We start from the raw sequence: 25,268 nt of genomic DNA on the forward strand, positions 1-25,268 counted from the left end.
GCTATCTGGGCAGCTTTTGACTTAATCTTATATATTGAATTTTTGCTAGTGAAAAATTATCACTGGAGACAAAATGGAGATAGGAATTTCAAGTGCAATAGAAATTTATTGAAAAGTAATGTCAATATAAAATACCTTTTAAAGAAGTAGCATTACTTAATATAGAAACCATGAATTATCTGAAACATTGTTGGTAGAAAAAAAATAAAGTAGAATTTCATACTGAGGCAAAAATATATTAGCAGTGAAAAATGGAATACGACTTCCAATTATATAAGAAATGTATAACATTGGGGCACTTGCGTGTCTCAGTGGTTGAGCATCTGCCTTTGGCTCAGGTTATGATCCTGAGGTCCTGGGATCAAGTGCCGCACTGGGCTTCCCGCAGGGAACCTGCTTCTCCCTCTGCCTTTGTCTCTGCCTTCTCTCTCTGTGTCTTTCATGAACAAATAAATAAAATCTTTAAAAAAATATATATATTTAACATTAATATATGTAGGTCTATTTGTGGAAGCCTTTTACTCTTTAAGTTATATGTTTATTTATTTAAAAATATTAAACATTGTGCCACAAACAAATATCATAGTGGTACTTAGGAAATACAAACTATTAGTAATACTTACAAATAGATATATAAATCAGTATTTTTAGAGTTACTTATTTTTTTAGAGTTACTTATTAAATATTTCCAATTTTGAAAATTTTAAAATTAATAGGTTAAGTTATTCCCTAAATTATAGAGCATTTAAGTGGTCAATATTACATTCTGTTTTAGGTCTTTCTGAGTCCAGAGCACAAACTCTTAACTCTAATCAAAGGTTCCTTTCTTAGGGAGCTTACACCTTGACATGGCAGTGCATTTCAGATGGACCATTCTGATGGGTAGAATGTTATTTATCATGGTATATTAAGCTCTTCTTTCTTGCTACTCTTATCTATTAATCCTGATTATGCTAACTGTGCTATAAAATACCAAAGTTAAAGTAAGTTTACTATTTTTATAAATTTTACGTTTATTGAATTTCTGACATTTTTGGCTGTGCAATTCTCAGGCTCTGCATACGTTTGACACTGCTTTATTGAAAAAAAATTGGCTGAAATCCTGAATATGATGTTAAAAAAATTTCCCAAAACTGTATGTAAAAATGCGTGGGTAGGTATATGCATAATTACTGATAAGACTTTATTTCTTTTAATATATCTACATAGATACATTATGTCTATAGTTTTACTTACATGTTTAAATTTTAAAATATTTTTATTTTTAAATAATTTCAAACTTAGAAGACTTAAGAATAGTGTAAAAAGCTTTTTTACATGAACCATTTGAGGATAAACTGCTCACATGGAGTTCTGTTACCCTCAAATTTAAATGTACTTTACATACACATTCTCATATATGTACACACACATCTGTGTGTACTACATACACACAGATATACATACATTCATTTTTTCTAATGTTTTATGACTTGTGGAAATCAGCATTAGTAAATATAGAAGCAAAAATAATAAAAACTAAGTTATCAGTAGAATATACTTCCTTTTGTTTTATTTTTTCTTAATTTTTAAAGCCTACCTTGTTATTGATCAAAGATGTATTATGTAATGTGTATTGTGTAATGTGATTCATTGTTCAATTTGTTAAATAAATTTCCTAATTATCCCTGATGTGGGAATAAATTTCACACTTAATTTCAAATCAATTTAATTAATACTCCTGAAATGTGTATTAAGGAAGTGATATATTCACTCATATTTTTGAATACTTTTGAAGATGACAAAAATGAAGAGTTTAAAAGTGACTGTGGCCTGTACAATGTACCCTTCCATTGTCCAAATAAAATTTATTTTTGAGAGACTTTCCATAAAAACATTTCTCTGTTTCTATCAATCACAGCACTCATACTTGTGAATGGCATTTGTTGCCTGTGACTGTCTTAAGACATTTGTCCCATAGAGTCTTTCATGGTGAATTATGGTTGTATGTGTTTACTTCTGACCTAGAATGGAAAAATTAAAGTCAGTACCAAGAATAGGCCCGAATGTGATAGAATTTATGTTTGCAGAATCCCTAAATCTTGTTTCTGAAACAAAGTACTGTCCATTGTCTAGTCAATGGATTCACCAGCTAGGAAGGAGATTCTTATTTTAATTGATATTGGCCACTTCATGATGGGCCACACTGATCAGTTACTTAAGCTCCACATTTCCTAACCTCAGTCATTCAGTCATTCAGGACTCTTTTTTTTTTTTTTTTTTTTAGTCATTCACGACTCTTTAACCTTGGACCTGCTGTTTGGTTTCTGAGTTACATTGGGAAACAAGTGTGATATTGCTCCCTAATTTATAGATATTTTGTTAGAAAAAAATGAATGAATCTTGAGTAATTGTTATTTAAGAAACTATCTTACGGTTGAAATAATGAGATAATCTAATTTAGAGGTGTAGAAGACGTCCTCTGTAATGCTTTGCTGGATACATTGGAAAATCTTTAGAAAAAAGTGACACTTGGTACACCAATTTCCCATTTGCAATTTTAGATGCTCTAGGGCAGACAACAGAAAATTATATTAGTGCTACACTTGCTTAAATGTCTTTTATTCCTCACATAGTCCATGATTGATTACTTTAATCCTTGTGTACTAAGAAAGTACAAATAGGAGAATTGACATTTATCCATGTTTTTAAAAGTCATGAGCAACTCTTCCTTGGCTTGTAATTGTGATGTCAGTGTGGCTTGAAATATAAGAGGTCCCATTACCCATTTTGAAATGGGAGGTGAGAGGTACCACTTCACTTTAAATGTCTGATGGAAGATTACTTGATTCGCACACACACAAATATTTGTACTTAGATGAAATGGTACAGAATATTATAGTTCTCAAGTGTTTAATTCCTTCTCATAGAAATTTCAGGAGAACTTAGGATGTATTTGGCAGGAGTTTTTCTAGTGCAATCAGGTTGCTATGGTAAACCTATTATTTTAGGCAAAGGAGGACTGTGTTAGTAAAGTGCTAATCTCTTTTCTGTTTTATGTGAGCCTCTAATTACTATCTAGCTATTGAATGTGTACTGTGAGTGTGGTTTTTACCATTTTAAAAAGTGAAAGAAAATAAGGTCATAGAGAGTGTGCCTGCCATTACTACATTGGCAGGTGCATTTGATAATACAGTGGTCTTCTTAGTTAATCTCATTGTGGATCAGGAAATTCAGGTTTTTGTTTGTTTGTTTAGAGAAATGGAATAGGGAAGGAACAGATTTTATACAAGTAATTGAGATTCAAGCCTCCCAACTTGTTTTCTATTGTAAAAATGTAAATAATAATATCTGTTGTTTATCAAGCACTTACCATATGTCAGGCCCTGTCTTATGTACTTTGTATGCATTACAGCATTTAGCCTTTACAATAACCTTGTTATTAGCTTTATTATTATTCTCATCACACTACCATTATAAATTAGGTTTAACTTATTCTTCTAAGGAATTACATTTAGCAACGGACATACCAAAATTGAATCTAGATTTATTGAACGTCAGAGCCCATGCTTTTAGTTGTATTGGTGTCATAAAATGTATTTCCCTTTCTCTTTACCTTACTGACATTTAAGAAACACTTGGAGATTCATTGCCAGGTCACCTTTACCAGGTACTTTTTCTAACCCTGCCAGGTGTGTATGCTCATGTGTTTTACCTTTATTCCCTCCACTATTAAAATTTTTAAATGTCCTTAATTTTGTATATTCAGGATCTAGTGTAATACTTAATCCATAGTTGATATTCAAAATGTGTTTGTTGAGTGAATGATTGAGTGAGTGATCAAATTGATTCAGATATTCAAGGCTTATGAGCCCAGTTGAATTTATTCTTGAGCAAGAATATGTGTTTTCTATGTGGTATAGTTTGAAGGAGATGAGAATCAGTCTTCACCTAAACACCTCAAATGTGAGCGTAAGGGGTTGAAATGATTTGTGTGTGTGGTTGTGTGTTGTGTTTTCAGTTATGGTTTCTGGAGATGTCTCAGTCTCCAACAGTACTCTTCAAGTCCATACATCTGCCATGTGGTATCTGAAAATTTCAGATTTGTACTCTTTCACAAATGCACAAACATATTACTGGTGGTAATGGAGAAGATACAATTGGTCATTAACACCTAATGAAGTATGAATTTACCCAATTAGAAAAATAGGAAGAGATATAGGCTGAGAAACAAATGTCACCTTCACAATTTTACTTTGTTAGCCTTATATTAGTTTTGGAAAATCCACTTCTACCAGAGATGAACAACTTTCCTTCAGGCAATGCTTGCAGATACCTCTCCATTTTCATAAGAAGAGTCACCCAAGCATTCTTAACTATTGAAAGGAAATTCAGGGTCACCTGGGTGGCTCAGTGGTTGAGCGTCTACTTTTGGCTCAGGGCATGATCCTGGGGTCCTGGGATCGAGTCCTGCATCGGGTTCCTTGTGGGGAGCCTGCTTATCCCTCTGCCTGTGTCTCTGCCTCTGTGTCTCTCATAAATAAATAAATAAAATCTTTAAAAAAATAAAAACTAAAAGGAAATTCAACAATAGTTCTAGAAATGACTGAAGAATGAGCTATCCTTTCCATCCCCTCACTCACCCTGTGACCTTGAGAGACAACCTATGGATTCATTTTCACTGTGTGACCTTGAGAAAGTCAAATATTATACCAGTCTCAGAGATTCATTTTCCTCATTTGTACATTGTAGGGTTAGTTGGACTTGATTGTCCTCCATGATTTTCCATCTCTAACAATCTCCAATTTTATGAAATAATTAAATGAATATTTCTACTGTAACTGTGCTCTGGTGGTTAATAAGGATAAAAACTAGTGAAATTAATAAAAAGGTTGGTTTTGTTTTGGTTTCAAATTTTTATTTAGATTCCAGTTAGTTAACATACAGTGCAATATTAGTTTCAGATGTACAAACCTTCAGTTTGTTCTCTATAGTTAAGAGTCTGTTTTATGGTTTGCCTCCCTCTTTTTTTTCCTCCTATGTTCCTTTGTTTAGTTTCTTAAATTTCACATATGAAAGAAATAATGGCATTTGTCTTTCTCTGACTGACTTATTTCACTTTGTATTATATGCTCTAGCTTCATCCACGTCATTGCAGATGGCACGATTTCATTCTTGTTGATGGTTGGGTCATGTTCCATTGTATATACCTATCACTTCTTTATCCATTGATCAGCCAGTGGACACTTGGGCTCTTTCTGTAATTTGGCTATTGTTGATAATGCTGCTATAGACACCAGGGTAAATAAATAAAGTTTTAATCTTTCAATTTCTAAAAACATAAATGAGGTGTTATACCTTTTTATAAAGGTATCAAGCTGCTCTTTTATTCCATCTTATAATTTAGTGGTACAGTTACTCTATATGTAGAATGAAAGTCCATCTTAGTCCTACTTCTCAGTATTAAAATAATGTTATTTTACTTGCATATGCCTTGAAGCATCTTATGTGCAAGATCCAAAACACCATAAATGGTTTCTCTGAATTTATGGGTAAAATCTTATTAACCTAAAAATTTCAGAATTTTCAAGTATTTTAGTGAACAGGTAACTTCCTTTCAAAGTATAATTATTTTAAATTTGCAGTTTATTTCCATGAGATCTACTAAGAGATATAAATAATTTACTGTTGATAATGATCTTTATGTGTTATTTCTATTGTGAATGATCTATTTTTGTCCTTGGTCTATTTTTCTTGTGGGTGTACATTATTGGTTATAAATGAGCTCATATATATATAGTCATTTTTTATTATCTGTTTTATTTGTGCAAATATTTTGTCTCAGTTTATTGTTTGTCAGTTATGCTTATGTTATTTGTTGTTTAAAGTATTGTATACAATCAAATTTGTCAATTTTTTTTTATTTCTGGTTTATTGTCATGTTTTGAATGGTCTTTCCTACCCAAAAGTTATGAAAACTCCCACCTGTATTCCTGTCCAGTATTTTATGTTTTAAACTTTTACATTTAAATGTTGAATAAGTTGGCAGTTTATTGAGTTGTAACAAATGAGTTAATAAAGGGACTGAGTTCTTTTGCAACATAGCTCACCAGTTATATCAACCTTGTTTCATGAATAATCAATCTACTATGCCCAGGAAAGTATGTACCATATTAATTTATAACTTGAATTATTGTAAAGTAATCACATGCCAAACCTTAGCCCAAGTGCAAAAATTGAATAATGCCAGGATCCCAAGAACTCCCACTTGCTCCTCCTCAATTACCACATATACCCTCTTCTGAAAAGATAACCATCATTCCCATTTTTAAGGTGCTCTATGCCTTTCTTTAAAGTTTTCCACCTGAATATATATGCCCAAACACTGTGGTGTTCAGACTTGTGTATTTTGAAATATTTCAAAAACTATGTGTCATTTTGTGGCTGATTTCTTATACTCTACATTATGTTTTCAAGATTCGGTGTGATGTGGCAAGTAGCAGCACTCTCTTTATTTTAATTGTTGTACAGTGCTCCACTTATGAATAGAATTGACATTTATATATTCTGTTATTGATGAATACTTGAGTCTCCTTTGAGACTATTAGAAATAGTGTTGCTGTGATTGTTCTGGAACATCTCTTGGTACTTTCTTCATCAAATATGACCAAGAATTGAGTTGCTGGTGCATAGATTATGCATATTGACTTTACTAGATAATGCTAAGCAGTATTCCAAAATATTCTACCAATTTATATTTTCACCAGCTGTGAAATATACACCCTGTGTTTCCAGACCATTTCCAAAAATTATTACAGTCAGTTCTTAAATGTTTGCTAATCTTATTGGTTTGGGATAGAATGTCATTGTGGTTTTAGTTTGCATTTCCCATATCATTAAGAAAAGAGCATCTTTACAAATGTCTACAGACCATATGAATTTTCTATTAAAATAAATATTAAAAATATTAGACCTTTCAATTTCATAATAATAATGGTAAATTTTGTCAGTAATTTTCAAAATAGTTAAGTTTGTGATATTTGGAAATATAATTCTCTAACACTTTTATTTGGAATTGATGCCTAATGAAATGAAATAAGCCATGTGAGATAGCAGAAATTGTAGACTTAAAACATAACTCTTGTTTATAATTGCATTCCTATATGTCATCAAGTGCTTTGCACAAAACAGATTCTTCATATTTGCTGATTTTCACATGAGAAATATTGGAGTAAGTACATTAGGGTTTTAAATTTTAACATAAAACTTATGGAAAAATGTACTCCAAAGCAGACATACGCACGTGTTAGAAAGATGTTTAGCTCTCGTAGTGAGTATAAGAAAGTTTAAATTAAAGATGATATTTAAAATGAGGTATGTTTTATTAAAATGGGTAGTTGTGCATAGCACTATAAACTGCATTTTGTTAGTCTTAGAGTAATTTTTCTATATTTTATGGAAGTGTCAAATTTGAAATGTTTAAGTATAATCTTTTAAAATCAGAACTTCTAGGTATCTGCCTTATTTCATTATTCTTTGCTAATATATAACCTTAAAATACAATTTATAGAAATTGCAGTCCCTTTAATGATATAATTGGACTGACTTTTTGTGTGTGCTCAACGATTATCTGCTTTTTAAAAATTTGATGACAGAGTTTAAAGTTCATGTAAGTTTTAATCAGATGATATTAATGATGCTGACTGAATTAATTTCTTAGATAGTTATTTCTATCCTTTTCATCTGTTCCTGAATTATCTTTTTAAAAAATTACTTGGTCTGCCACAGAGTTACAGAATTTGGATTACAATTTGATGTCATAAAGCCAATTCAGAAGCACAATTATAAAGCTACTGGTGGCTCTGGAAAAAAGCATAAAGGAATCAAGATACTTCATGACTACAGAATTTAGATCTAATCAGGCCGAAATTAAAAATCAATTAAATGAGATGCAATCCAAACTGGAGGTCCTAATGACAAGGGTTTATGAGGTAGAAGAAAGAGTGAGTGACATAGAAGACAAGTTGATGGCAAGGAAGGAAGCTGAGGAAAAAAGAGAAAAACAATTAAAACACCCTGAGGAAAGGTTAAGGGATATAAATGACAGCCTCAGAAGGAAAAATCTACATATAATTGGGGTTCCAGAGGGCGTCAAGAGGGCCAGAGGGCCAGAAAGCATATTTGAACGAATCATAGCTGAGAACTTCCCTAATTTGAGAAGGAAAACAGGCATTCAGATCCAGGAGATAGAGAGGTCCCCCCTAATATCAATAAAAACCATTCAACACCTCAACATTTAATAGTGAAACTTGCAAATTCCAAAGATAAAGAGAAAATCCTTAAAGCAGCAAGAGACAAGAGATCCCTACCTTATATGGGGAGAAATATTATTATTATTATTGTTATTATTATTATTATTATAACAGCAGACCTCTCCACAGAGACCTAGCAGGCCAGAAGGGGCTGGTAGGATATATTCAGGGTCCAAAATGAGAAGAGCATGCAGCCGAGAATACTTTTTCCAGATAGGCTGTCATTCAGAATAGAAAGAGAGATGAAGAGTTTCCAAGATAGGCAGAAACTGAAAGAATATGTGACCACCAAACCAGCTCTGCAAGAAATATTAAGGGGGAGTCGTAAAAGAAACAGGAAGCCCAAAGAAATAATCCACAAAAACAGGGACTGAATAGGTATTACGATGACACTAAATTCATATCTTTCAATAGTAACTCTGAATGTGAATGGGCTAAATGATCCCATCAAAAGACGCAGGGTTTCAGACTGGATAAAAAAGCAAGATCCACCTATTTGCTGTCTACAAGAGTCTCATTTTAGACCTAAGGACACCTCCAGCCTGAAAATGAAAGGTTGGAGAACCATTTACCATTCAAATGGTTCTCAAAAGAAACCTGGGGTAGCAATCCTCATATCAGATAAATTAAAGTTTATCCCAAAGACTGTAGTAAGAGATGAAGAGGGACACTATATTGTACTTAAAGGATCTATCCAACAAGAGGACCTAACAATCATGAATATTTATGCCCCTAATGTGGGAGCTGCCAAGTATATCAATCAATTAATAACCAAAGTTAAGACATACTTAGATAATAACACACTAATACTGGGAGACTTCAACACGGCACTTTCAACAAATGACAGATTTCCTAAGCAGAACATCACCAAAGAAACAAGAGCTTTAAATGATACACTGGACCAGATGGATTTCACAGGTATTTACAAAACTTTACATCTGAACGCAACTGAATACACATTCTTCTCAAGTGCACATGGAACCTTCTCCAGAATAGACTACATACTGGGTCACAAATCAGGTCTCAACTGATACCAAAAGATTGGGATTGTCCACTGCATATTTTCAGACCACAATGCTTTGAAACTTGAACTCAATCACAAGAAGAAATTCGGAAGAAACTCAAACACATGGAGTTTAAAGAGCATCCTGCTAAAAGATGAAAGGGTCAACTAGGAAATTAGAGAAGAATTAAAAAGATTCATGGAAACTAATGAGAATGAAGATACAACTGTTCAAAATATTTGGGATACAGCAAAAGCAGTCCTAAGAGGGAAATACATCCCAATACAAGCCTCCCTGAAAAAATTGGAAAAAACTCAAATACACAAGCTAACCTTGCACCTAAAGGGACTGGAAAAAGAACAGCAAGTGAAGCCTACACCAAGGAGAAGAAGAGAGGTAATAAATATTCAAGCAGAAAAAATAAATAAATAAATATTCAAGCAGAACTCAATGAAATGGAGACCAGAAGAACCGTAGAACAGATCAACAAAACCGGAGTTGGTTCTTTGAAAAAATTAATAAGATAGATAAACCATTAGCCAGCCTTATTAAAAACAAAGGAGAAAAGACTCAAATTAATAAAATCACGAATGAAAAAGGAGAGATCACAACCAATACCAAGGAAATACAAACGATTTTAAAAAACATTATGAGCAGCTATACGCCAATAAATTAGGCAATCTAGAAGAAATGGATGCATTTCTGGAAAACCACAAACTACCAAAACTGGAACAGGAAGAAATAGAAAACCTCAACAGGCCAATAAACAGGGAAGAAATTGAAGCAGTCATCAATAACCTCCCAAGACACAAAAGTCCAGGGCCAGATGGCTTCCCAGGGGAATTCTATCAAAGAATAAGAATTTAAAGAAGAAACAATACCTGTTCTACTAAAGCTGTTCCAAAAGATAGAAAGGAACAGAATACTTCCAAACTCGTTCTGAGGCCAGTATCACCTTAATTCCAAAACCAGACAAAGACTCCACCAAAAAGGAGAATTACAGACCAATATCCCTGATGAACACAGATGCAAAAATTCTCAACAAGATACTAGCCAATAGAATCCAACAATACATTAAGAATATTATTCACCATGACCAAGTAGGATTTATCCCCAGGATGCAAGGCTGGTTCAACACTCAAAAAGCAATCAACGTGATAGATCATATCAGCAAGAGTAAAAACAAGAACCATATGATCCTCTCAATAGATGCAGAGAAAGCATTTGACAAAATACAGCATCTGTCCTGATCAAAACTCTTCTGTAGGGACAGAGGGAACATTCCTCAGCATCTTAAAAGCCATCCACGAAAAGCCCACAACAAATATAATTCTCAATGGGGAAAAGCTGAGAGCCTTTCCCCTAAGATCGGGAACACGACAGGGATGTCCACACTCACCACTGCTATTCAACATAGTACTGGAAGTCCTAGCCTCAGCAATCAGGCAACAAAAAGAAATAAAAGGCATTCAAATTGGCAAAGAAGAAGTCAAACTCTCCCTCTTTGCAGATGACATGATACTGTACATAGAAAACCCAAAAGATTCCATCCCGAGATTGCTAGAACTCATACAGCAATTCGGTAGTGTGGCAGGATACAAAATCAATGCCCAGAAATCAGTGGCATTTCTATACACTAACAATGAGACTGAAGAAAGAGAAATTAAGGAAATCTGTCCCATTTACAATTGCACCCAAAATCATAAGATACCTAGGAATAAACCTAATCAAAGAGGTAAAGAATCTATACCCTAAAAGCTACAGAAACTTCTGAAAGAAATTGATGAAGACACAAAGAGATGGAAAAATATTCCATGCTCATGGATTGGAAGAATTAATTTTGTGAAAATGTCAATGCTACCCAGGGAAATTTACACATTTAATGCAATCCCTATCAAAATATCATGGACTTTCTTCAGAGAGTTGGAACAAATAATTTTAAGATTTTGTGGAATCAGAAAAGACCCTGAATAGCCAGGGGAATATTGAAAAATAAAACCAGAGCTGGGTTTTTTTGTTGTTGTTGTTGTTGTCTTTTGGTTTGTTTGTTTTATATGTGCTATAAGGGAAATGGTTAGGGTGAAGTAATTGAGAGGGATTAACCAGAGGCCACTTTGAACAAGATGGTTGGGGTGGGGTGGGGTAGGGCTCACTGAGAAAGTGGCATTTGAGCTGAAACATGAAGGTAAAAGAGCCTGCCCCAGGCAACAGTAGGGACAGACCCTGAAAGCATTAAGCTGAGTGTAAGAAGCCAGTCACAAGAGGCCACACAGCACGTGGTTCCATTTGTAGGAAATGTCCCAAATAGACAAATATACAGAGACAGCAGATGAGTAGTTGGGAGTGAAGATGGGAATAGGGAGGGTACAAGCTTGTTTTCTTGGGTGATAACAATATTCTAAAATGTTATCTAAAATATGCCAGATATCAAGTTGTACTACAAAGCTGTGATCATCAAGACAGCATGGTACTGGCACAAAAACAGACACATAGATCAATGGAACAGAATAGAGAACCCAGAAATGGGCCCTCAACTCTATGGTCAACTAATATTCAACAAAGCAGGAAAGACTATCCACTGGAAAAAGGACAGTCTCTTTAATAAATGGTGCCGAGGAGATTGGACAGCCACATGCAGAAGAATGAAACTAGACCATTCTCTTACACCATACACAAAGATAAACTCAAAATGGATGAAAGATCTAAATGTGAAACAAGCATCCATCAAAATCCTAGAGGAGAACACAGGGAACATCGTTTTTGAAGTTGGCCACAGCAACTTCTTGCAAGACACATCATGAAGGCAAGGGAAACAAAAGCAAAAATGAACTATTGGAACTTAATCAAGATAAAAGCTTCTGCACAGCAAAAGAAACAGTCAACAAAACTAAAAGACAACCTACAGAATGGGAGAAGATATTTGCAAATGACCTATCAGATAAAGAGCTAGTATCCAAGATCTATAAACAACTTATTCAACTCAACAGCAAAGAAACAAACAATCCAATCATGAAATGGGCAAAAGACATGAGCAGAAATTTCACCAAAGAAGACATACACATGACCAACAAGCACATGCGGAAATGCTCCGCATCACTGGCCATCAGGGAAATACAAATCAAAACCACAATGAGATACCACCTCACACCAGTGAGAATGGGGAAAATTAACAAGGCAGGAAACCACAAATGTTGGAGAGGATGCGGAGAAAGGGGAACCCTCCTGCACTGTTGGTAGGAATGTGAACTGGTGCAGCCACTCTGGAAAACTGTGGAGGCTCCTCAAAGAGTTAAAATAGATCTGCCCTATGACCCAGCAATTGCCCTGCTGGGGATTTACCCCAAAGATACAGATGCAGTGAAAGACCAAGACACCTGCATCCTGATGTTTATAGGAGCAATGTCCACAATAGCCAAACTGTGGAAGGAGCCTCGGGGTCCATTGAAAGATGAATGGATAAAGAAGCTGTGGTCTATGTATACAATGGAATATTACTCAGCCATCAGAAAGGATAAATATCCACCATTTGCTCAATGTGGATGGAACTGGAGGGCATTATGCTGAGTGAAGTAAATCAGTCAGGAAGGACAAACATTATATGGTCTCATTCATTTGGGGAATATAAAAAATAGTGAATGGGATTATAGGGGAAAGGAGAGAAAATGAGTGGGAAATATCAGAAAGGGAGACAGAACATGAGAGACTCCTACCTCTGGGAAATGAACAAGGAGTAGTGGAAGGGGAGGTGGGCAGGGGGATGGGGTGACTGGGTGACGGGCACTGAGGAGGGCACTTGATGGGATGAGCACTGGGTGTTATGCTATATGTTGGCAAATTGAACTCCAATAAAAAATATACAAAAAAATTAAGAACAAACAAAAAAATTACTTGGCTTATTTGTGTTTCTTTGAGTATATCTTTCTTCAGATTTTCCTCTCTGTTTTGTAATATAAAATGGCACTTATTAATGCTAGGCATGCAAACTTCCATTATCCTTTTTTAAAAAAAAAAATTATTTATTTTATGTTAGACACAGAGAGAGAGAGAGGCAGAGACACAGGAGTAGGGAGAAGCAGGCTCCATGCAGGGAGCCCTATGCAGGACTTGATCCCGGGACTCCAGGATCGCACCCTGGGCCAAAGGCAGGCGCCAAACCGCTGAGCCACCCAGGGATCCCCCCATTATCCTTTATTCTTACTTATGCAAATATTGATAGGTGTTTGAGAAGCCACATTTATAGCTCCACAACACTAAAACAGTCATTGAAATAATATCATTTAGCAAATAAAGAGAATTGACTCAATATCTTATTTTTAAAAAAAGACAATAAATTCTTATCTCAGTGTTTCCTATTCCATCAACAGAGAACTTTGCAGGCTACCAATAGGACACAAATCTCACTGTCAGCCTGCACCAAGAACAATTCAGTATTTGTGGTCAGATTCAAGTACGTGCTTATTCAATTTAAAGTTTGCATTCAGTGATCTTCTAATGGTGTGAACAAATTGCTGTGAGATCAGAAAGAAAGAACAAGTGTTCTAGGTAACCAAATAGGGATGACAAGGAGGTTGCATAGAAGAGAGGAGATGTGGGCTAGCTATTGAAAAGTGACTTGGATTGTACAGAGAAAGTGGTAGAGCTCACAACAGTAAGAAGAAATGAATCAAAAAGCGAAGTTTCTGAACATGGGTACTGTGAACATTGAATACATGCTTCAAAAGGTGAGTTGGACCTGGATGGAGAGCTCTGTGAGGAATTTGATCTCTACCTTGAAGGTCTATGTGGGACTATCATGTGAAAGGCAATTACATAATCATAAGCATGTTTTAAGAAAGTGGATCTTGGGAAGAAGGTTGAGTGGGTAACTCAGTGATGAACATTACGGAAGCCATGTGATGTAATGAGCACGGGGTGTTATATAAGACTGATGAATCACTGAACTCTACCTCTGAAACTTATAATACACTATATGTTAATTGAATTTAAATTTTATAAAAGAGGATCTCATGAAATTTCAAATTGGAAGGAGGAGAATAGCTCATCAAGTGGAGGAAGGAATCAGCTTTGTCATCAGGTGTTTTTAAGATTTGGTGACAGATCAAACGGTGTTTATCTTCTCCTGGTAACAGGACAATTTACAGGAGAAATAAATTTGTGAATAAAGATGATGAGCTTGCTGTGGACATATTTCATTGACGCAACTGTGGGAGATACAAATGAAGGCTTTCTGGCAATTGGAAAGGTGTATGTATTCTGGGAAAGACATCTTACTCTAAATTCAAGTTCTACCATTAAACCTCATGTGTTGTGGGAATACTATTACTAAGCCATTTACATGTGATTATTGTTTAGTGCATCTGTTCAGTAAATATTGATTCAAACATCATGAGCATACATGAGGAAGCAGCTGATTCTGCTGTATTTGTGAAGGTATGTGAGTAGGAGGGTGCAAGTATCATGGGTTTGGTGAAATTTACTTTGAATCTTGAAAGATGAGTAGAAGTTTACCTGGCAAGTATATGTCTTGGTAGTGACTAGACTAATGTTGTGAACTAAGGCAGCAAAATAATGCACTTTAAAATGTGGGCTGCATAAACAATTTACTCTTCTTTACCTTTCTACCTGTAATACGTTAACCTGTCTTGATTTATGATTTTTTGCCTTTCCATCTGAAGCTCCTATATCCTATAAACTGTATTAAGGCTAGATCTATGAAGTAATTTAGGTAATAGTTGGCTTAATAGAGCTTTATAACTCCAACAGATACATGACCACACACACACAAAAAAGCCACACCAAGAGTTGCAAAGTGGTTAATTATTCTCTGATGTTTGAAAAAGATGCATGAGTTACAATCTACTAGGGAGGGAAATGGACCTAGGACCAATTAGGACACTTTGTAGAAGAAACACAAGACAAACTATCCATAAGGAAAACAATGGAAGGAAACAAATATCAATAGATATTTGAACACATATGCCACTTTTATCTGTCATCTATCATCTATCTATCTATCTATCTATCTATCTATCTATCTATCTATCTATCTATCTAGTTGAGAGAGAGAGGGAACATGAGGGTAAGCAGCAGGGAGAAAGAGAATCCCAAGCAGACTCCACACTCAGCACTGAGGCTGATGTGGGGCTCAATCTCACGACTCTGAGATCATGACCTGAGCTGAAACCAAGAGTTGGTTGCTTAACTGACTGCACCACCCAGGCGCCCCCATATGCCATTATTTCGATCTTTTCCAGAGTCACAGAATCTAATAATACCTATCCAGGAAACTTCCTGAATACCTTAAAGTGTTAATAAAATTCTTACCATAAACAGATATGCCCTCAAACAGAAACATTTATGTTGACTTGATCATTAGGACTGTGTTCCTAGGATGCAGGAATTATGTGGTTGATGTTTTCCATATATGTCCAAGAAGGACTAGTCAGCTGTATGTGGTTGCACTGCTGATGGTATATAGTTAGCCTCTTTATCTCCACAGTCCTGATTTTTATTGTTATTCACACACACAGCATGGAAAGTGTATGTTTATGTGCACCAGAAGGTCACTGGGGCTCAAGAAAAAAAAGTGTGTCCTAGCACCAACCCTGCTAGTGTCTACTTTGCTGTCCTTAGACAGATCATTTAGCCTCAGCTTGGTTGGGTTTCCTCATCTATTAAATTGTGGGAAGTCATGGATCCTCTTGACATTTTATAAAAAAAAAAAAAAATGTGTGCTGGTATATTTTTCCATGGAGAGATCTGAGGTCTACCTGTTAGAGTTCTTTTCTGTGAACAATAGAAAGCAACTTCATGAACTGGAAAGGAGAAGGAGTTTATGAGAAGGGTGTAGGTACAGAGTGCAAGCTTGGACGACCAGCTCATGCACCCCAGGGGAGCAAGACCCTACCAAGAACTAGCCCTGGTCACCAATACTTTTGAACTGTGTGCTGAGCTCCTCCTCTCCTGTACACTCATTGCTGTGCCGTTGCTCTTGCTACTCCGCCACGGACCCTGTGTCTTTGCATTCACTCTCAAGAATCAACTGTGGCCACCCCTGGCCAAAGGTGTCCGCTGTGTCCCTCTTCTGTCCACCAGGGCATGGGAAGAGGGAACATCACTGGAGAAGGAGAGGGACTCTGCCTCCCCCTGAACCTGAGCCTGTCTTCAAATAGGAAGAGAGACCGGTTGAAGAGAAGTCAGGACAACACTCTCTATTGCACTATCTTTCACCAGATTCTCAGAAGGACAATGACCCTACTGCTTCTGCCAGAAAAGATTATGAATCACTGCATTAGATTATCTTTAATTACAGCTCTAAAATTATATGATTCTAAATACTAATTTTCCTTTCTTCCATCATCTACCAACTCAGAATTTCTTTAACAAGATACAAATGCAGCACCAGAATAACTAACAACATTGCAGGGTCAGCCCCTAGGCATCTTATGATCATTTCAGTGGGTGTGTAATTACGCTGGTCGAGCTAATGACAGAGAGTAACAGATGTCTCCGGGTAGTCACCCGGCTGAATTTCTGCCAATCTAGCACCAATTCCTCAGGCAAAAGGAATTTTCTTTCTCATAGCCTCGTGGTGCTGCGTTGGGCATATTAAGATGTGGTATGGCTTTATGGTTAAGGGCACAAACTTTAAGATTCATAAGAATAGGTATAAATTTGAAATCTATTCCTTATGAGCCGATTCACCATGGAAAGAACTTGGCTTCAGTACGCCTCTGTTTCCTGTTTAGTAAAATGATAGTGATAATGCTAGTCAGCGTGTGGAATGATGAAAACAAAATAATGGAATTCAAAGAATTATAGTGTTTGACACATAGTTGCAGCTCAAGAAATAATGACAACAGCCATAATGATAATAGTTGAGGAATTCCTGTGAATCAGCCTCATTCCAAAAAAGAAAAATGTTTAGACAAGAATAGTAAATTTTAAGTCAAGAATGGTAAAGGGATTTGGGTCATGCACTTTGACACGTGTTCCGTGGTAAAATGAGTTCTATCAATTACAAAATCGGTGTCTAGAAATAGTCATAACAGAGCACCTTGAAATGTCCCTGTGAGCATTCTTTTCTTATGTGGCAGATAGACCCAAAATAAAAATATATAAAAATATACTGTAAATGACATTATACTAAATGCTGTCAAAATAGATAACATTTGGTATCATCAAACCAAGTTGAATATGAAATACCCAATGTTTCCTAACTGGATTAGTCTTCAAAAATTAATGAAACAGAAGTGTCGCTTCAGTTCCCCCTGACTCGCCAGCTTCAGTGGCACTTGTGCTTGGTTTTAGGCTTCCCACAGGCAGGTAAGAAAAGTGATTTGCAGACCTATGACCAGGCTCAGAGTGGAACAGGTTTCCCGATGTGCTTCTGGAGTGGAAAGCCCGACTGATTCTGTGACTTTCCTAACCTGTGGGCTCTCCCCGTGCGTTTACGCAGGTAAATGTGAATGTGGCAAGTGCACCTGCTACCCTCCCGGAGACCGCAGGGTGTACGGCAAGACGTGCGAGTGTGACGACCGCCGCTGTGAAGGCCTGGACGGCACTGTCTGTGGGGGTGAGTGCTCCTTGCAGCCTCAGCTGCCTGCCTTTTTCACCCTACTTCTTTTTTTAAAAAGGAAACTCTGAGGCACCTGGGTAGCTCGATTGGTTGGGTCTCTGACTCTTGGTTTTAGCTCAGGTCATGATCTCAAGGTTGGGAGTTCAAGTGCTGCATTGGGCTTTGCACTCAGTGTGGAATCTGGTAGGGATTCTCTCTATCTCTCTCTCTGCCTCTCCTCCTCACACCTGAGTGCTCTATCTTCTCTCAAATAAATAAATAATAAAATCTTAAAAAAATAAATAGAAAGGAAACTCTGTTAAAAATAAGGTAAACTTAAAGCAATATCCAGGGGTACTTGGTGGTTCAGTGGGTTAAGCATCTGTCCTTGGCTTGGGTCATGGTCCCCGAGTTCCAGGGTCAAGCCCCATGTGGAGCTCCTTGCTCAGCAGGGAGTGTGATACTCCCCTGTCCCTTTGCTCCTCCCCACTGCTCGTACTCTCTCTCTCTCTCAAATAAGTAAATAAAATCTTTAAAAAAAATAAAGCAATATTCAGTAAGACCTCAAAGCATTATACAATTAGATTTGTAATGATTTTTATCTTCTTGGACCCTTGATTTAGAGCTGTGTGAAAACACATAGTATGCTGGTGACAAAAGGCCATTGAGATTATAGTAGGTCCTATGAAGATAGTGACAGACTTTGCTGCACCTGATCAGCTGAAAATGATGTTTATTATTCTGCTAATAAAACCTGGTAGGAGAAGGACATATTATCTACCAATGTGGGGGGAAAAAGCAGTATGATGGCACTCTTAAGTTTACTTACAAAAGCACAAAAGGTAGACATTCCATTTCCATGATAGCTCAGAGACCCAACAGGATGGCCACCATCATTCTTCTATTTCAGTCTCAAAAGACTTCCTGTGGTCGAGGTGATGCATGCTGACTGCAGATCTCCAGTATAGTCCAGATGAACTGGATGTGCAAGCCTCCTGAAAGACTCTATCTCTCTTCGAATAGTAACCGTAATGTTATTGGAAAAAATCCAAAATGCACATACTACTTATGGAAGGCGGGGACACTATCTGTCTCACATAAACATGTGTCTCTCTGTTCTCTCTGTATCCAATGGCGATTTGAGCAAACATATTTTCTTCTTTCCTTTATCTGTGACCGAGGGAAAAGGCCTCATTTTTAAAAATAGGTCTTGTGCAGAGTGATCATTCCCGCAGCCCTGAGAGATTGCTCCTGCTTTCTTCAGCTCACAGATGGAACAGGGGATAAGGTTGGAGGTATTAAAGTCCAATAATTAAAAAGTGGCAGACCCAGGATTTGAGCTCTGATGTTCAATTCACAGATTTTTCCCGGTACCATGGTTTTCCCCAGACTGACATCAAACTGTTTGAACTTTTTGTCAATATTGGTTTTGGTTTGGATTTTTTTCTTTACTGGTATTGGTTACCAGAAATATATAAGTAGATTATAGACTTTTTTTTTTTCCAGTAAGAGACTTTATGTTTACCAACTCACTTAATTCTTACAATGATATCTAAAGCCCGCCTGATACCTAGAAAGAACCACATTTGTGCCCTTGCTCTTATGCACATCATCATGACATGGAGCGTCTACCTCACGTGGGTCTCCTTACCTGTCTACCTTAGTAATTTTGTTGAAATGGTTGATATTGTAGAAACCTGTTACATCTACATAATTATTAAATTATATACACCCTACCCCCAGTCAATCTCTTTCTCTCTCTCTTTCTCTGACTTTGGGGAGGAACTCAAAGATCACAACAGATCTATACAGCTCTGTGCTAGATGAGATTAAACACTTACTAGGTAAGTGAGAGAATATCCCACAAAGTAATAATTTTTTTAAACTAATTCTTGACTCTGCTTGTTTACCCTCTGTGTTTTGTCCATTTACCCAGTTACTGGTGCCCTGGTAAAAGACCAATGTATAAACCAGGAAACCAGTTATTTGACATACAATGAGAAATATAATTGTACCAGAGACTAGAACCGTTTGTAGAGAAACTGTGGGAAGTAAGATTCTGAGAAAAGGATTTGAATGCAAGTAATTTATTGGGAAGGTGAAGGAGATTTTGGTGGGAGAGTGGGAAAGTGAAGGTAGTCAGTTAAGATTGTGCTATCAATCCTATCACTGCTGTGGTCAACTAGAGCTTCATCTGAGGACAGGAGATGAAACTCTGGGAGCCCAAGTAAAGCATACAATTCTTATTTATCCACCAGTCCTTGGTTGAGGACTGCTTTTAGGAGGCATTAGCTCCCCTGTCACATGCAGCAGGCCTCAAAGGAACACCTATGATCTCAGAGCAGGCTTCTCTGGCTGGAGAAGAGTTGGGTCCAAGAACTCCAGGGGGCATAAAGGGGCCCTCACTGTCCTTGACACAGTGAGGATGGTAGGTTGGCACAATATATATCTGCCAAAGGAATATAATTCTCATACCAGGTGGTCTGAGTATCTTTTCTGGATATGGAGCAGACATACCAGCACAGTCTTATTCCTTAATATTGTCTAGATTTTGCCAACCATCCAGTTCAAATTTTCTTTGTACAGGATGTAACACAGTAGATTACATGATAGCTATAGACATGCTGACATACCTTATCCTCCTGCTGTAGCCTTGGTTACAATTTGGAAGATTCTTCTCACACAGTGAGAAATTAGTTCTTAGGTGGTTGATCTTATGGAATGGAAACCGTACCATGGAACTTAATTATCAGAGGACAAAGGCATTTTTCAAGTTTGGGGAGAACTTTGCTGCTGCTTCTGTGTGCTCAAGGAAGGGCACAGCCCTGCCAGCAGTGGACAAATAGCAGCCAAATATACAAAGCATCTTTGATCACTAAAACTGGATGTATTCTCTCAGTGCTTTTTCTTAAATTTTAGCAACTAGCTCCAAAAAAATCACCTATGCATTCAATTTCTTATTTCAAATTTTACTGAAAACATTTTATTGGCCAAAGAGTTCTGAATATTTTCCAAGTATGTGAAGGGAAAAAATCCTGAAAATTTTCCTAAAAAATGTTTTATGTTATTCATAATTTCACTCTAATAGTTGAATAATGACCTTGAGAGATTTAGGGTTAAGATGATACTAGTATTTTAAAAGATTGTCTATAGGTAACAATTTGTTTCTCTTTCCTTCTTGTTTCATCAAAGCTCCTTGAGCTGATCAGCCCAGGTGACCGTGCAGAGCATTAAATCCTGCCATCTGTTCTTCTCTAGGGCCTATGCATGCATCTTTACACATTTTAGTCAGTGTGTTTTTTGCTTTTCTTGCCATTTACTTGTGAATCTTTACCCCTGATGGTCAATCCTATTGCTTGGAGTGGGAGATGTCCCCATCAATGGCCTACTCATGTTTATCCTAAATAACATATGGTTAGAAAAGCTACATATAACTAAGAGTCCACATACACACACTGTGTTCACTATTCCTCAACAAGACACTGTCTGTTCTTATTCATGGTAACTACAGCCTATAAAGCTGCTGTGAACACTGAATTAGCGAATACTGAATCGTTTTTCCTAAGAGAAATATGGGGCCACATTCCTACCTCTAGTCAGAGGATTTTCATCTAAGATCAATACATACCCTTGTATTATATATGTTTCTGTTTAAAGACACCTTGTGTAATATATGGTTGGTCTGTTAATATTGAACTCATGGCCGACAGCTCCATAACTCATACCTGAATGGAGATTGTGTAGCAGATGATTTCCCTGTAAGGCGTGTTACAGCCTTTTTGCACTTGGGTGCACAAGACAGTGCTTCAACACTATACTTAGGGGCCATCTTAAAAATCAAAATCATCAACAAAAAGCAAAAAAATGTGAAAAGCCATGGCACTACGTGTACTGCAGAAAGGACACTTGTTTACAGTGTAAGAGCTGAAACAAGAGGCAGAGTGTGATCTTCTGTGACCTTAGCTGGGAGTGGGAACCATCCTGCCTGTGTGCCCCAATGACCTGGAAAACTTTAATGAGTATTGATTTCAGGGATACAAATACATTTTAGTGAGTAAGCAAATTCTCAAATACGGAATTTGCAAATAATGAGAATCAGCTGTAATTCATGTTCCCACTGGGAACATTACCTCCCACCGTAGCTTCGCACTTGGTCTCAAAGTGTTATTTCTTTAGGACAGCTAATAGAGGACTGTAATTGTAATGTCTTTATTTTCTGATCTCTGCTGTAAGGAAGGAATTACTCGAGCCTTGCTTATTATAGTCTTGAATTTCATCTATGTCTCAGCTGTTCTCTGGAAAGAAAATACAAGAGACATGCCATCAATTAACATGTTTGGATTTATAGTAACGTTCGTACTAAAGTATACAGCATACTAAACCAATTGATGAAGAGATCACAAGTACCTGTGCTTCTCATGAACCTTTATGTAAATGTACTTTAATATTTAGAAATACATATATAGCACATTAGTTAAGACTACAGTTGGGAGGGTTTTCTTTTTTCCCCTAACTGCGGCTTTGCCACTTTCTGACATTATTTGAGACAGTTTACATAACCTCCATTTCTCATCTATAAAATGATGATCATAATATACCTGTCTTATAGGGTTACTGTAAGATTAGATGAGTTAATGCATATAAAATACCCAGCATAAAAGTGTCACATACAGAAGACATACACACTTTAGATATTATTGTTACTGGTATTATATACATATAAAGAGAATGACAGACACGACAAACTCAGGCAGAATTTTATTCTGTGGACTATTGTAAATCCTGTGGGATATATAACAGGGTTCCATGTTTGCTAGTTCCTTTTGTAACAAAAGCTTATTATTCAGAACTTTGACTCTCTGGTGTTCAGTTCTAGATGGAATGAGTGTTTTCTCCTGTTTACTTTTTGCATAAGGCAGTTCTTTCTCCTCACACTTGACAGTGAGCTACCAAATCACAGTGGCAGCCGCACATATCAAAAGTACTTTGAGTGGCTCTTAATCAGCATTGCACCTTCTGTGGGGGAGCTTCTTGTAGATTCCCCCAAGCATGGAAGAGCACAATTAAGAAGACACTGGCCAGTGGGGTTCCTCCAGGCACAGTGTGCATTGCCAAATTTCTGTATTTCTCAGTGTATCTAAAAATATCCATGATCATTAGAAAATCCCTCTTCTTAGTAATACCTTGTCATGTATATAGCACATAATTAAATCACCAAATACTCATTGCATACTTATTGCATGTAAAGCTCTACTCTGCCTTTCAGGCACACACGTACCCTTAAATATTTTTCTTCTTGATGCCATTCTCTCCAGCCTCTATGCTTATTATAGTATTCCTCTTGGTTCAGTGCTAAGCCCATGGAAATTAGCTCTACCTCCAGCCGTTCCACATAACTGATTCTCTCTGAGGTTATTGATAAATCCTAGTTTCCCAAATCCTGGGAGATTTTCAGTTGTCATCCTGGATGACCACATTAAAACATAGGAGTTGTAATTATTCTCAACCCCCCATGAAATGGTCTCCCCTCTGGGCCTCAGAAACACCTGTCCACCTGTTTTCTTCTCCCACTTCTCTTACAACCACTTCGTTTCTTTTCCTTGTTCCTCTCCCAGAGCCTACAAGTAAATCTTAGTATTTCTCTTGAAATGGCTTTTGGATGTCTCTCTCGTGTTTGTGGCCCTCCTTCCATCTCAGCCGCTCCCACAGTCATTGTCAAGATCAGTCTCTCAAGATGATTTCTTAGCTCCATTCTCCTTATCAGCCTCTTCTTTTCAAATTCTAATTAACTATTTTCATATGGAAATTTTTCCAACTTCTGCTTGGTTGAAACTGAAGTTATCATTTATTTCTTCATTAATTCAGCAAATATTTATTGGACCTCCAATCTTTGCCAGCAATGGAGATTCAGTGGTGAATCTGCTGGAGCTTATAATTACACTTGAAGAGCAGACATTGACAAAGGAATGCCAATGAGCTGGGTGTGCTGAAAGGAGACCCACTAGTTCAATGGGAACATACATAATTGGAGAATTTAACCTAGACTCTAATGCCTCCATATCTGGGTAACATTACATGATGCATAATATGTGCTTTGCATGTATTAATCAGCTGAACATGACCATACTTGGTGACAATAGGATGCATAGAACTCACCCAGGTGCAGTGGTGGATTTGACACAGCCGTCACAGAGAACAGTGTGTGCGAGGCATCTGTGGGAAGATGAGAGTGACATGTTCCAGGAACATTTGAGAACTAGAAACTCTGGCTGGTTGGAGATTGAAGAGCAAATGAGAGAAGGATGTGACATGTTTTCAAACCCACGTTAATGATTTGAGGTTTTCCTCAAAGAATGATAGGAACCCATAGAAGGGGTTTACATGAGGCAATAATATGATCCCTGTGGTGACAAATTACGTCTGATTGCAGGGTGAAGTAGGCATTGCTGGGAGGAGTTTGTTGGTAAAGCTGGTGGGTGAATATGGATGTCTGGAAAGGAGTCCTGGTGAGAGGTAAAGGTGGTTCAGTAAGATAGAAGACAGTACAGTTGGAAAAACTTGGATGTGCTAGTAATAGTATTACCAACAACATGGACAACAGGCTAACAAAACCCTTACCTTGCTGTCGGAGACTCTGAACCTCTGTTAAACTCCCAGCTCCAGTTCCCTGGGAACAGATGAAGATGGTATACACCAGCGTTACCAGACAGCATTGCTCACGGTAATAGTGATCTGTGATCATTACACTTCAACTAAATTGGGAGGGATTATGACTGAATTATGAATGTGTGATGGGAATGCCATGCCCTGGTGGGGTTTCTTGGATATTTTTAAGGAATCATTAGGAGAGATTTTGGCTCCTCTGGGGCATAAGGCTTCCTGTAAGCCAGGGAAGCCTCAACATCTGTGCAGTATGGATCTCCCGCCATCTGGGCTGTGTTATTGCAAGAGATCTTCCCCATACCACTATATTGAGCTGTTATCCTCATGAATTGCTGCAAGGATTCACATGGAAAGGAAAGCCTGGTACCATCCTGTTGCCAGAATGTGGTTCCAGCCTCCTTTTCTTCCAGGAAGATTAGTTCCAAGTGTCAGCCCAAAGGCTTATTAGCAGGGTCTCCACTGCCCAAGGAGTAAGAGCAGCATTTACAGAAATCCATGATTAAGAGGTAAGTGAAGGGTGGAGTGGGTTAAAGGATGAGTCCCAAGTTTCCGATTTGAGTAATTGGATGTAGGAGACCCTGCTTTGTGGCTGGCATCAATTGTCTCCATCTTTTTAAAAAATCATTTCTTCATAGAGGGCCATGGAGTGGAGAAATTTGGATGTGTTATGACTTTGTCATTTTTACCTGTCACTGTATTCCTTATCTTCACTTCTCCTTGAATAATTCATTATTTTTCTATTCTATTAGTCTT

At 37.1% G+C, this 25,268-nt stretch overlaps 1 protein-coding gene across 1 annotated transcript in view; it reads left to right on the forward strand.

The window, feature by feature from the left end:
* Positions 1-25,268, forward strand: part of ITGBL1 (integrin subunit beta like 1) — a 212,719-nt gene that overhangs the window by 169,247 nt on the left and 18,204 nt on the right. The window contains exon 8 of the mRNA XM_025441198.3: positions 17,754-17,870. Coding sequence (XP_025296983.1) covers positions 17,754-17,870 — 117 coding nt within the window. The remainder of the gene's footprint in view (positions 1-17,753; positions 17,871-25,268) is intronic.

Source organism: Canis lupus, chromosome 22 (assembly GCF_003254725.2).
Source record: "Canis lupus dingo isolate Sandy chromosome 22, ASM325472v2, whole genome shotgun sequence".
Taxonomy (NCBI): Eukaryota; Metazoa; Chordata; class Mammalia; order Carnivora; family Canidae; genus Canis; species Canis lupus.